We start from the raw sequence: 15446 nt of genomic DNA on the forward strand, positions 1-15446 counted from the left end.
GCTTCAAAGTATAGCAGCAATTTTCCAATTTTTCCACAAAATTTTCAAAATCGAAATTTTTCAGGGACCAGTTCAGTTTTGAAGTTGATTTGAAGGGCTTTCATATTAGAAATACCCCATTATAAAAACTGCACCCCTCAAAGTATTCAAAATGATATTCAAAAGGTTTGTTAACCCTTTAGGTGTTTCACAGGAATAGCAGCAAATTGATGGAGAAAATTCAAAATCTTCATTTTTTACACTGGCATGTTCTTGTAGACCCAGTTATTGAATTTTTACAAGGGGTAAAAGGAGAGAAATCTTCCTAAAATGTGTAACCCAATTTCTCTTGAGTAAGGAAATACCTCATGTATGTATGTCAAGTGTTCGGCGGGCTCAGAAGAGAAGGAGCAACAGTGGGATTTTGGAGAGTGGGTTTTTCTGAAATGGTTCTTGGAGAGCATGTCACATTTAAAAAAAACACATGGCATGCTATTCTGGAAGCTACACCCCTCAAGACACGTAACAATGGGTCCAGTGAGCCTTTTGACGACTTTTCGTTAAAATTGGATGTGTAAATTTTTTTTTTCCCACTAAAATGCTGATTTTCACTCAAATACATTTTTTTTACAAGGGATAATAGGACAAAATGCCCCTTCCAAATTTGTAACCCCATCTCTTCTGAGTATGGAAATACCCCATGTGTGGACGTCAAATGCTCTGCTGGCGCACTAATATGCTCAGAAGAGGAGGAGTCACATGGCTTTTGAAAAGCAAATTTTGCTGAAATGGTTTTTGGAGGGCATGTCGCACTTAGGAAGCCCCTATGCTGCCAGAACAGCAAAAAAAATAAATAAATAAATAAAACACATGGCATACTATTTTGGAAACTACACCCCTCAAGGAACGCAACAAGCGGTACAGTGAGCCTTAACACCCCACAGGTGTTTGACGATTTTATGTTAAAGTCGGATGTTTAAATGAAGAAAAATTTTTTACTAAAATGCAGGTTTTTCCACGAATTTTACATTTTTACAAAGGATAATAGGAGAAAATGACCCCCAAAATTTGTAACCCCTTTTCTTCTGAGTATGGAAATACCCAATGTGTGGACGTCAAGTGCTCTGCTTGGCGCTCTACACTGCTCAGAAGAGGAGGAGCGCCATTGAGCTTTTGAAGACAGAATTTGGTTGGAATAGAAGTCGGGGGCCATGTGCGTTTACAAAGCCCCCCCGTGGTGCCAGAACAGTGGACCCCCCCCCACATGTGACCCCATTTTGGAAACTACACCCCTCACAGAATTTAATAAGGGATGCAGTGAGTATTTACACCCCACTGGCGTTTGACAGATCTTTAGAACAGTGGGCTGTGCAAACGAAAAATAAAATTTTTCATTTTCACGGACCACTGTTCCAAAAATCTGTCAGACACCTGTGGGGCGTAAATGCCCACTGTAGCCCTTATTACATTACATGAGGGGTGTAGTTTCCAAAATGGGGTCACATGTGGTCCATTGCTCTGGCACTATGGGGGCTTTGTAAACACACCTGGCCTTCAGTTACGGACAAATTTTCTCTTCAAAATCCCAATGGTGCTCCTTCTCTTCTGAGCATTGTAGTGCGCCAGCAGAGCACTTTACATCCACACATGGGGTATGTTCTTACTCAGAAGAAATTGGGTTACAAATTTTGAGTGGCTTTTTTCCCTTTTATCACTTGTATGTTAGTGTATGTATCACAGCATGTTAGTGTAAAAAAAATTGTAGTGCATGTTAATGTAAAAAAATTTGTAGTGCAATTTCTCCCGAGTACGGAAATACCCCATATGTGGCCCTAAACTGTTTCCTTAAAATATGACAGGGCTCCAAAGTTAGAGAGCGCCATGCGCATTTGAGGACTAAATTAGGGATTACATAGTGGTATTCTACGCCAGTGATTCCCAAACAGGGTGCCTCCAGCTGTTGCTCAACTCCCAGCATGCCTGGACAGTCAGTGGCTTTCCGGGAATGCTGAGAGTTGTTGTTTTGCAACCGGCGGAGGCTGCATTTTGGAAACACTGCCGTACAATACATTTTTCATTTTTATTGGGGGGGGGGGGGGGGCAGTGTAAGGGGCTTTATATGTAGTGTTTTACCCTTTATGTATTAGAGTAGTGTAGTGTTTTTAGGGTACATTCGCACTGGCAGAGGTTTACAGTGAGCTTCCCGCTAGAAATTTGCGCCGCAGTGAAAAATTTGCCGCAGCTCATACTTGAAGCAGGAAACTTACTATAAACCGGCCTGTGTGAATGTACCCTGTACGTTCACATTGGGGGGGGCGCAAACCGTGAGCTATTTCAAAACTACAACTCAAAGCATGTACTGACAGACCGTGCATGCTGGGAGTTGTACTTTTGCAACAGCTGGAGGCACACTGGTTGGAAAACCTTCAGTTAGGTTCTGTTACCGAACTCAGTATTTTCCAATTGGTGTGCCTAAAGCTGTTGCAAAACAACTCCCAGCATGTACTGATGCTGGGAGATGTAGTTATGCAACAGCTGGAGGTACGTAACTACAACTCCCAGCATGCCGAGACAGCTGTTTGCTGTTTGGGCATGCTGGGATTTGCAGTTTTGCAACATCTGGAGGGCTACAGTTAGAGACCAGTGCACAGTGATCTCCAAACGGTGGACCTCCAGATGTTGCAAAACTACAAATCCCAGCATGCCCAGACAGCAAACAGCTGTGTGGGCATGCTAGGAGTTGTAGTTTTGGAAGATCTAGAGTGCTACAGTATAGAGATCACTGTGCAGTGGTCTCTAAACTGTAGATCTCCAGCTGTTGCAAAACTGCAAATCCCAGCATGCCCAAACAGCTGTCTGGGCATGCTGGGAGTTGTATTTTTGCAACATCTGGAGGGCTACAGTGTAGAGACCACTGTATAGTGGTCTCAAACTGTAGCCCTCCAGATGTTTCTAGGCAACTCACCGGCTTCCGTAGGATCCAGGGAGCATCCTCTTCTGCTGCACGACATGCCGATCACCGCAGCTGATCGCGTCCCGCAGCCTCCACCGATGGGTAAGTGGACTTCGGCGCCCGATCCCTGTCGGTTTCACTGTTCGGCCCCGCCTATTGTGGGTGGGCAGAATGGGGAAAACTAAAGTTAACCCCGCCACCCCCGATCTGCTATTGGTTGTCGCTTTTGACGACCAATAGCAGGGATAGGAGGGGTGGCACCCCTGCTACCTCACTCCTATCCCTTCAGGGGGATCGTAGGTTTCTTGGTCAACCGCGATCCCACTTATACTCCGGGTCACCATAGACCTGTATGACCCGGAATAGGCGCAAATCACAAGTGTGAATTCACTTGCGATTTGCGCCGATCGTAGACATGGGGGGGGGGGGGGGTTTGATGACCCCCCTTGGCATTTGCGCGGGGTGCCTGCTGATTCACACGGACATCATGTACGTCCTGGGTCCTTAACCCCTTAAGGACTCATGACGTACCGCTACGTCATGAGTCCGCTCCCGATCTATAACGCGGGCCCGGGACCCGTTCTGCATTGATCGCGCTGCCGTGCGCTATTAACCCTTTAGACGCGGTGTTCAAAGTTGAACGCCACGTCTAAAGTGAAAGCATGCCGGTTAGCTCAGGGGGCTGTTCAGGATAGCCGCGGTGAAATCGCGGCATCCCGAACAGCTTACAGGACAGCTGGAGGGGTCCCTACCTGCCTCCTCAATGTCCGATCGCCGAATGACTGCTCAGTGCCTGAGATCCAGGCATGAGCAGTCAAGCGGCAGAATCATCGATCACTGGTTTCCTATGAGAAACCAGTGATCAATGTGAAAGGTGTGTGCAGTGTTATCGGTCCCTATGGGAGCTATAACACTGCAAAAAAAAATGGAAAAAAAACGGTGAATAAAGATCATTTAACCCCTTCCCTATTAAAATTTTGAATCACCCCTTTTCCCATAAAAAAAGTGTAAATAAAAATAAGCATATGTGGTATCGCAGCGTGCGGAAATGTCCGAATTATAAAAATATATAGTTAATTAAACCGCACGGTCAATGGCGTGCGCTCAAAAAATTTCCAAACTCAAAAATAGTGCATTTTTGGTCACTTTTTATATCAAGAAAAAATGAATAAAAAGTGATCTGAAGTTTTTAGCGGTACCATTTTTGCATTGATAGGACTTATTGATCACAGCACAAAACATGAGCCCTCATACCGCCCCATACACGGAAAAATAAAAAAGTTATAGGGGTCAGAAATGACAATTTTAAACATATTAATTTTCCTGCATGAAGTTATGATTTTTTCCAGAAGTACGACAAAATCAAACCTATATAAGTAGGGTATCATTTTAATCTTATGGACCTACAGAATAAAGATAAGGTGTCATTTTTACCAAAAAATGTACTGTGTAGAAACCGAAGCCCCCAAAAGTTACAAAATGGAATTTTTTTTTCAATTTTGTCTCACAATGATTTTTTTTTTCCGTTTCGCCATAGATTTTTGGGTAAAATGACTGATGTAATTATAAAGAAGAATTAGTGGCACACAAAATAATCCAGCATATGGATTTTTAGGTGCAAAATTCTAAGAGTTATGATTTTGTAATGGTAAGGAGGAAAAAACGAAAATGCAAAAAACGGAGAAACGCTGAGTCCTTAAGGGGTTAAGAACCAGGGTGTCAGGACGTACCGGTACGCCCGGGGTCCTGAACAGGTTAATGGAGTACTGCAGCCATAAACCTCATTGAAGTTGAAGACACGCCCCCTCCATACAGCTCTATGGGAGAGGCGGGGATGCACAAAAGCTGCATCTCTGCCTCTCCCATAGAGATACATTCCGGGACCCCGTACAGGAGATCGCGAGGGTCCCAGCATTTGGACCGCGTGTGATCAGACTTTTATACCCTATCCTGTGCATAGGGAATGAGTGTCTATTACTCCTGATCTCCTTTAATGTTTTCACTTAGCCACACATCACCTGATTACACAAGTGTTCGCTCATTTGTTAGCAGAGTGTTGGTCATTTACTCCTTGTTTGGGCTAATAAAGTTAACCTAAATAGTTACCAAAATTTTTCGTGTGAACCTAGCCTTAATCTTAGTAACAGTAAAAATAGTAACATAATTTATAAGGCTGAAAAAAGACATGCAACCATTAATTTCAGCCTATTACCCTGCAGCGTTGACTCAGACAAAAGCAAAACAAAAACCCCATGCAGTAGAAACCAAAATTCCTCCTCAACTCTGGCAATCAGAATGAATCCTTGGATAACTGGCCTTTCTTTAGAATCTTGTAACTGTTAATATTATTATACTCTATCAATGCATCCAGGCCCCTTTAAAAAGTCTGGTAGAGACCATTGCAGAGTCCTACTGCTCTTACCTCTTATTTTTTTTTCTCCCCCTGCTGGAGATGTATTGGATGACTTCTTGTTACAGTTACTTTTATTACTTTTAAAACTTTAAAGGCTATGTCTCATTAGAGCTACAGCAAAAGTCTGTTGGTCTTTGTGGGTGCAACTCCCAGTACCTAATTAAACCGAAAATTTCACCCTACTGCTTTTTCATGCCTCCATGCTGCTTCTGCTTTTTAGGCTGTGTATAGTGACACACAAGTTTGGACCACAGCTATTAGGCTTCAGCCACCAGCACCTGAAGAGTTAAAAACGACAAATAATTGTGTACAAGTTATATAATGACAAGAAATAGTGCTGTTCCTCATGTACACACAGGACAGCTTATCTTGAAAAGTGACATGAAAAGACAAGCACACTTTAAAGGAAATCGATCACCAGGATTAGGCCTGGGTTTCTTTTGTGTCTTGCGTTTTAAGCTGCAGTGCAGTTGTCCTCCTCATTTTGTGCATCCAGTTTATTCATGAATTACTGATCTTCCTGTCCATCTGCTGATCCACAGATTTTTGGATATTTGAGTATAGTGTCTATAGGCAGAATTCCAGCAGTAGTTCATAAATATTCTGGACTACACACCTTGCATATATCATTGGCAGGACTAGTGCACTCTGCAAACAAAGTAACCTAGCACTGCCACTATGCTATGCTGCCTTCAGGCAGTGCAGCAGTTTCCCTTTTAACCCCTTAAGGACCAGGGTTTTTTCCATTTTTGCATTTTCGTTTTTTGCTCCTTGCTTTAAAAAATCATAACTCTTTCAATTTTGCACCTAAAAATCCATATGATGGCTTATTTTTTGCGCCACCAATTCTACTTTGTAATGACGTCAGTCATTGTGCCCAAAAATCTACGGTGAAACGAAAAAAAAAATCATTGTGCGACAAAATTGAAGAAAAAACGCTGTTTTGTAACTTTTGGGAGCTTCCGTCTTTACGTAGTAAATTTTTCTGTATAAATGACACCTGATATTTATTCTGTAGGTCCATACGGTTAAAATAATACCCTACTTATATAGGTTTGATTTTGTCATACTTCTGGAAGAAATCATAACTTCATGCAGGAAAATTAATACGTTTAAAATTGTCATTTCTGACCCCTATAACTTTTTTATTTTTCTGTGTATGGGGCGGTATGAGGGCTCATTTTTTGTGCTGTGATCTGAAGTTTTTAACGGTACCATTTTTGCATTGATAGGACTTATTGATCAAAAATGCACTATGGAATTTTTTTGCGAGCACGCCATTGACCGTGCGGTTTAATTAACGATATATTTTTTATAATTCGGACTTTTCCGCACGCGGCGATACCATATATGTTTATTTTTATAAAAATTTTTTTTTTTTTTTTTTTTTTTTTTAATGGGAAAAGGGGGGTGATTCAAACTTTTATTAGGGAAGGGGTTAAATGATATTCACTTTTTTTTGCAGGGTTATAGCTCCCATAGGGACCTATAACACTGCACACACTGATCTTTATCATTGATCACTGGTTTCTCATAAGAAACCAGTGATCAATGATTCTGCCGCTTGACTGCTCATGCCTGGATCTCGGGCACTGAGCAGTCATTTGGCGATCGGACAGCGAGGAGGCAGGTAGGGACCCTCCTGCTGTCCTGTAAGCTGTTCGGATGCCGCGATTTCGCCGCGGCTATCCCGAACAGCCCACTGAGCTAACCGGCATGCTTTCAGTTTCACTTTAGACGCAGCGTTCAACTTTGAACGCCGCGTCTAAAGGGTTAATAGCGATCAATGCCGTGCGCTATTAGCCACGGGTCCCGGCTGTTGTTAGAGGCCGGGCCCGACCCGCTTGTGGCCCCGCGTTATAGATCGGGAGCGGACACATGACGTTCCAGTATGTCATGTGTCCTTAACCCCTTAACGACGCAGGACGTATATTTACGTCCTGCGCCGGCTCCCGCGATATGAAGCGGCGCGATCCCGCATCATATCGCGTGGGTCCCGGCGCTAATAAACGGCCGGGACCCGCGGCTAATACCACACATCGCCGATCGCGGCGATGTGCGGTATTAACCCTTTAGAAGCGGCGGTCAAAGCTGACCGCCGCTTCTAAAGTGAAAGTGAAAGTGACCCGGCTGCTCAGTCGGGCTGTTCGGGACCGCCGCGGTGAAATCGCGGCGTCCCGAACAGCTGATCGGACACCGGGAGGGCTCTTACCTGCCTCCCCGGTGTCCGATCGACGAATGACTGCTCCGTGCCTGAGATCCAGGCAGGAGCAGTCAAGCGCCGATAATGCTGATCACAGGCGTGTTAATACACGCCTGTGATCAGGATGAGAGATCAGTGTGTGCAGTGTTATAGGTCCCTATGGGACCTATAACACTGCAAAAAAAATGTTAAAAAAAAGTGTTAATAAAGGTCATTTAACCCCTTCCCTAATAAGTTTGAATCACCCCCCTTTTCCCATAAAAAAAATAAAACAGTGTAGAAAAAATAAAAAATAAACATATGTGGTATCGCCGCGTGCGTAAATGTCCGAACTATAAAAATATATCATTAATTAAGCCGTACGGTCAATGGCGTACGCGCAAAAAAATTCCAAAGTCCAAAAAAGCGTATTTTGGTCACTTTTTATATCATTAAAAAATGAATAAAAAGTGATCAAAAAGTCCGATCAAAACAAAAATCATACCGATAAAAACTTCAGATCACGGCGCAAAAAATGAGTCCTCATACCACCCCATACATGGAAAAATAAAAAAGTTATAGGGGTCAGAAGATGACATTTTTAAACGTATAAATTTTCCTGCATGTAGTTATGATTTTTTCCAGAAGTGCGACAAAATCAAACCTATATAAGTAGGGTATCATTTTAACCGTATGGACCTACAGAATAATGATAAGGTGTAATTTTTACCGAAATATGCACTGCGTAGAAACGAAAGCCCCCAAAAGTTACAAAATGGCGTTTTTTTTTCGATTTTGTCGCACAATGATTTTTTTTTCCGTTTCGCCGTGCATTTTTGGGTAAAATGACTAATGTCACTGCAAAGTAGAATTGGCGACGCAAAAAATAAGCCATAATATGGATTTTTAGGTGGAAAATTGAAAGGGTTATGATTTTTAAAAGGTAAGGAGGAAAAAACGAAAGTGCAAAAACGGAAAAACCCTGAGTCCTTAAGGGGTTAAGGGGTTAAAGGGGTACTCTGGTGGAAAACCGTTTTTTTTTCTCTAATCAACTGGTGCCAGAAAGTTAAACAAAATTGTAAATGACTTCTATATAAAATTCATAAAGGGTACCTCTCATCAAAAAAACTTTTGATATTATAGATAATGTATGCAGAATAACTTTACAACTGCATGTTATTAAAAAATATGCTTCTTTCTATTTAATTTTGAAATGACCACTAGGGGTCTCCCTACCAGTCCTGGCAGCAAGCATTTCAGACTCATGCTGGAGTCCTAAACACTACGAGCTGCCAGTCTGCTTTGTTCACAAAGGAGAGCACTCAGAGCTGCCAGCCTGCTTTGTTCACAGCCTGTTTGGCTGTGAACAAAGCAGGCTGGCAGCTCTGAGTGTTTAGGACTCCAGTCCTGTCAGCAAGCATTTCTGACTCATGCTAATCAGGAAAAATACAATAGAAAGAAGCATATTTTTCATTAACATACTATTGGAAAGTTATTCAACATTCATTAATCTAAAATATATAAAAAATTTATTTGATGAGAGGTACCCTATAATCCTTTATAGTACTTCCAGTACTAATCAGCTGCTGTATACTACAGAGGAAGTTGTATAATTATTTTCTGCCTGACCACAGTGCTCTCTGCTGACACCCCTGTCAGTGTCGGGAACTGTCCAGAGGTTTGCTCTGGGGATTTGTTCCTACTCTGGACAGTTTTTGACAAGGACAGAGGTGTCAACAGAGAGTACTGTGGTCAGACATAAAAACTATTCAAATTCCTCTGTAGTATACAACAGCTGAGAAGTATTGAAAGGATTAGGATTTTTAAATGGAAGTAATTTACAAATCTGTTTAACTTTTTGGCACCAGTTGATCAAAAAACATTTTTAGTTTTCCACCGTAATATCACTTTAACCCCTTGTGGACCGAGCCCATTTTGACCCTAAGGACCAGAGCATTTTTTTGCAATTCTGACCACTGTCACTTTGAGCATTAATAACTCTGGGATGTATTGGCATTTACCTTTCATTCTCATTCAGAGTTTGTTTTTTCATGACACATTCTACTTTAACATAGTGGTATATTTTCGTCGTTATTTGTATCCTTTTTTGGTGAAATTTTTTTTAGCATTTTTCTAACTTTGAAACTTTCTGCTTGTAAGGAAAATGGATATTCCAAATTAATTATATATTGATTCACAAATACATTGTCTACTTTATGTTGACATCATAAAGTTGACATGTTCTTACTTTTTGAAGACATTACAGGGCTTCAAATTATAGCAGCAATTTTCAAAATTTTTACGAAAATTTCAAAATCTGAATTTTTCAGGGACCAGTTAAGTTTGAAGTGGATTTGAGGAGACTTTCTGTGAGAAACACCCCATAAATGACCCCATTATAGAAACTACACCCCCCAAAGTATTCAAAATGACATTCAGAAAGTTTAACCCTTTAGGTGTTTCACAAGAATAGCAGCAAAGTGGAAGAGAAAAATCAAAATCTGCATTGCCTCCAGCTGTTGCAAGACTACAACTCCCAGCATGCATGATCTTTCATTGCATGCTGGGAGTTATAGTTTTTCAACAACAGGAGGCACACTGGTTGGGAAACCGATTGGCCAGTCGCAGGGTATAGGAAGAGGTGGCACCCTGCCACCTCTCTCCTATCCTCTAAGATGATCGGGGCTGTCTTTGACAGCTCCGATCATCCCTATATTCCGGGCTATTGGGTCATCAGAGACCCGATCAGCCTGGAATAAACCGCAAGTCGCCGATCGCAGACATGGGACCCGCCGTTAATGGCGGACATCCGCGATCACGCTGATGTCTGCCATTAACCCCTCAGATGCTGTGATCAATACAGATCACGGCATCTGCAGCAGTGCGGTACTTTGAATGGATGATCGGATCACCCGCAGAGCTGCTGCGGGGATCCTATCATCCAGCATGGCGGCCGGAGGTCCCATCACCTTGCTCCGGCCGTCTCCCGGGGTCTTCTGCTCTGGTCTGAGATCGAGCAGACCAGAGCAGATCATCACCGATAATACTGATCAGTGCTATGTCCTATACATAGCACTGAACAGTATTAGCAATCAACTGATTGCAATGAATAGTCCCCTATGGGGACATAAAAAGTGTAAAGAAAAAAAAAATTACAAAAATTAAAGTAACAAAATGTAAAATAAAAATAAAACTATTTGAAAAGTCCCCTCCCCCAATAAAGTAAAACGTCAGTTTTTCCCATTTTACCCACAAAAAAGCATTAAAAAAATTAATACACATATTTGGTATCGCCGCGTGTGTAAAAGTCTGAGCTATTAAAATATATTGTTAGTTATCCCGTACGGTGAACGGCGTAAACGTAAAAAAATGTTAAATGTCCAAAATTGCTGCTTTTTTGTGTCACATTTTATTCCAAAAAAATTTATAAAAAAATTAATAAAAAGGAACCTAAGCAAAAGTGGTACTGATAAAAACTACAGATCATGGCGCAAAAAATGAGCCCTCATATCGACCCATATACGGAAAATTTTGAAAGTTATAGATGGTCAAAATAGGGCAATTTCAAACATACAAATTGTTAAAATGGTTTGAGATTTTTTTTTAAAGCGGTACAATTATAGAAAAGCATATAACATGGGTATCATTTTACTCGTATTGACCCACAGAATAAAGAAAACATGTAATTTTTACCGGAAAGTGTACAGCGTGAAAACGAAACCTTCCAAAATTTACTAAATTGCGGTTTTCTTTTCAATTTTCCCACATAAATAATATATGGTTGCGCCGTACATTTTATGGTAAAATAAGGGATGTTATTACAAAATACAATTGGTGACGCAAAAAACAAGCCCTCATATGGGTCTGTGGATGGAAATATGAGTTATGATTTTTAGAAGGCGAGGAGGAAAAAACGAAAATGCAAAAATAAAATTGGTCTGGTCCTTAACCTCTTAAGGACCAGGCCCATTTTGGCATTAAGTACCAGGGAGCAAGGGTGTACCTGTACGCCCTTCGTCCCCAACAGGTTAAGAGAGCATGTGATGCAGCTTGCTGTTGTGAAAAAAAGTTCAGAACTTTTGCATCAGGTTCCATGAGTCTTAGGCCCCTAAGGTGCTCACTGTCTCGCTGTGCTTCTCAGCAACTGTGCGCCCTATCATCTAAAGCAGACAACACCTTAAATTGGTTATCCAGTATTAGTAAAACATTGGTGCATTCTTCCAGACATTGCACCACTTTTTGTACGCAGTTGTGTGTGACATTGTAGCTCAGTTACATTGAAGTGTATAAAACAACGTTAAATACCATACAGCCTGATGACAGGTGTGGTGCTGTTTTTTTATAGAAATCGTTTGGGTTTCTAATCCTGGATAATCCTTTTAAATGGGCACTGTAATTTACAAAACATTTGATACATTATAAAATATGCGAAAACAATGTTTTGCTATTTCTTTTAACTGGCTTTTTCAGTATGAAATACAGAAAATATTCTAAGTGGCCACTAGGGGTCTCCCTGCCTCCTTGGGACACATACCAGTCCTGCAGTGTCCAGTGGTAATCGACATGTCATGGACACCATGAGTGATTGACAGTGCTGTGGACAGGTCCAGAGCTGCTGTGCTTGCTTACGGCCATCTGTGAGTCAGAGCAGAGTGAGGGAGGAGGGGGGGGGGGGGGTCGAGTCATCACAGCGAGGAGAAGAGAGGGACATGCCTCTGTATGGACAGAAACCATACTGAACAATGATGGCAAGTAAATAAAGATAATTCTGAGAGAAATATAGGTCGTAGACACATATTTGATCTACATGATTAGGAAGTGGTTACTGAGCAACATATAACAGGTGTTTTTTTTGGGGGGGGGGTGGGGGCGAGGGGGTTGAAAGGTATGCTTTAAGGTTTTATTACTAAGGAATGAAAATGTAGTATCTTGTTTTTACTGACTTTTTTTATTTATTTTCCCTACTCTTCCCGCCCCCTTCTGAGGTCCCTGGTTTAATAGTGAGACACTTCAGGATGCTGAATTAGAGCTGCAACAGTTGTTAAAAGCAGTGACTGAAAATTGTACCTGTGAAGAGTTTCATGCAATATTGAAATGTATTTTTTACAAACTTGAAGTAAGCAACTTGTGGAAAAAGAATTACAAGGTTGGTGATATTTATTTACCTTCTGATCTTTAAAAGCAGTGGAAATTTACCCTATGTCCGTTAATCTAATATAACTGTTTGTTTTTGGTGTTTTTTTTTTTTTTTTTTTTTTTTAATCACTTTAGCAATGCATGTGAATAATTGCTGCTGTGAGAATGGCTTTGCTTATGGGAATAGTGTTTTGCCATACAAGTTGTGATAACTAAAATGTATCTGATGGTCTAATATAGTGGAGCGATATGACCAAGTAGTTCTAGGGTAGTGTGTCCTTTTTGATCCTTTAGGATAAGGGGGGGGGGGTCTACTATAATCCTTAATAGTAAATCAAGCAGCCTTATTGCCAGCTGATGCACATGCCCTATCCAACTGATACACTCAGTAGACTATAAAAGGAGTGAATCAGTTGGATCTGTAGTAAAAAATTGCATGTTGTATTATTTCTGGTCAGTATGATTACAAAATGTATGCTGTTTTTGTTATGTTACTGCTTGAAATCATAAAGTCCTACTTAAAGGAGTACTCCGGTGAAAACCTTTTTTTCTTTTAAATCAACTGGTGACAGAGTTAAACATATTTGTAAATTCTATTAAAAAAATCTTAATCCTTCGAGTGCTTATTAGCTGCTGAATGCTGCAGAGGAAATTCCTTTCTTTTTGGAACACTGATGACATCACGAGCACAGTGCTCTTTGCTGACATCTCCATTTTAGCAACCATGCATAGCAGATGTATGCTAAGGGCAGCATGGTGGCTCAGTGGTTAGCACTGCTGCCTTGCAGTACTGGGGACTTGGGTTCAAATCCCACTAAGGACAATAATAAATAAAGCGTTATTATTATAATAACGTCAGCAGAGAGAACTGTGCTCGTGATTTCTTGGGGACTTGGGTTCAAATCCCACTAAGGACAATAATAAATAAAGCGTTATTATTATAATAACGTCAGCAGAGAGAACTGTGCTCGTGATTTCTTGGGGACTTGGGTTCAAATCCCACTAAGGACAATAATAAATAAAGCGTTATTATTATAATAACGTCAGCAGAGAGAACTGTGCTCGTGATTTCTTCCAAAAAGAAAAGAATTTCCTCTGTAGTATTCAGCAGCTAATAAGTACAGGAAGGATTAAGATTTTTTTAATAGAAGTAATTTACAAATATGTTTAACTTTCTGCCACCAGTTTATTTAAAAGAAAAAAGGTTTTCACCGGAGTACCCCTTTAACACCTTCCCTCTGAAGGATGTACATGTATGTCTTACATACGTTGGGGGCCTATGGAACAAGCTCTAAAATATGTTACAGCTCATACTTGCTGGTCACGTAACATCTCAGAAAAACCCCATCAACCCATTATTGGAATTGTGTGCAAAATTGCACATTTTATGTTAAAATGAATGATACTATTTAAAAAGAGCAATTGGCCCCCACAAAAAAACAAGCCAAAGTGGCTTCTAATACCTGTGAAGGAAAGAAAACCGAAAAGGCAAAAACACAAATTGGCATAATGGTTTAGGGGTAACTCGTATACCTACTCAGTCAGGGTATTTATTTTGCTCAATAGCCAAGGTTCAAAACTGCCTAAGGCTGGGTTCACACTTCGTTTTCTACTTACGGTTCTCGTATACGGCTGGGAGGAGGGGTGGGCGGGACTTAATCGCGGCGCCCTCACTCAGCCGTATAGGGGAACCGTATTTAATGCATGTCTATGTGCCGACCGGAGTGAACCACAGCCTCCGGTTGGCTGTGTTTTTGGCCGTATGCGGTTTCCGAAAACGCAGCCGACCGTTGAAAACCATGCAGTATCTTATGTTAAACTCTTTCACCTGTAAAAATATGCACCAACCTTGATACAATTAGCACAAAAGGACCTAAATTTAAATTCACTTTATTTACAACTGACCACAACAGTGGTCACTTATACCCTAAGTTTACCATCCACTAATCACTTGAAATTAAAAAATAGCTTTTATTACTGTGCCTAATATTAAAAACCCAACAGGTAGTCTGTCTGTGCTCAATAATTCATGAAGCATGTAACTACATGCCACTAATAAGTGAATTGTGGCTGCAGTCTGCAAATTGTGTTATGAGAGACCTGTTGTAATTTTAACCCCCCCCCCCGACATTTCACCACCAACAGGTGGCTTTCTCAAGGGTTTTAGGGCAAATGGCCCATAGCAAATGTTGCATGTTGAGGAACCAATAAAACTCCGCTTTGATAGGATGCAGAGTCTCCTTTTGATGCTGTGACCTTAGACTTTTCTGGAGCTGGATGGATAGAGGGAGAGAGAAAGAAACCTAGAGAGATCCATATATTCAGGTACTAAGTTACATTAGGTAATAAGGGACTGGTGCAAGGCAAATGTTGTGCCGATCTTCACCAAAGTGGGCTCTAGGTCTTCCTCAGGTAACAATAGACCAGTAAGCTTAACATTCATTGTAGGAAGACTATTTGAGGGATCATAAGGGACTACATACAAGAGTGTTATATGTGATGGCGAGAGTGATTTTACGGAGGACAGTAAATCTAATTTTCTTTTATAAAGAGTTGAGTAGAATCCTAGATAGGAGGTGTCTGCTAAGTGTTTTTGGACTTTGCAAAACTATTTATAAATGTTGCTCATTGAGGCCTGGTGGGTAAATTAAGGTATACAGGTTTAGAACATTGTTTACAACTGAATTGAAAACTGACTAAATGACTGTACCCAGAGAATTGTGGTCAATAATTCCTACTCTAGTCTACACTCTAAATTGTGAACCCAAGTTTCAATACTTGGC

General features: G+C 41.0%; 1 protein-coding gene across 4 annotated transcripts in view; it reads left to right on the plus strand.

Moving 5' to 3' along the window:
* Positions 1-15446, plus strand: part of URB2 (URB2 ribosome biogenesis homolog) — a 235290-nt gene that overhangs the window by 97018 nt on the left and 122826 nt on the right. For all 4 annotated transcript variants that reach the window (XM_056566891.1, XM_056566893.1, XM_056566895.1 and 1 more), the window contains exon 5: positions 12513-12673. In XM_056566891.1, coding sequence (XP_056422866.1) covers positions 12513-12673 — 161 coding nt within the window. The remainder of the gene's footprint in view (positions 1-12512; positions 12674-15446) is intronic.

The sequence above is a fragment of the Hyla sarda genome, chromosome 3 (genome assembly GCF_029499605.1).
Source record: "Hyla sarda isolate aHylSar1 chromosome 3, aHylSar1.hap1, whole genome shotgun sequence".
NCBI classification, from domain to species: domain Eukaryota; kingdom Metazoa; phylum Chordata; class Amphibia; order Anura; family Hylidae; genus Hyla; species Hyla sarda.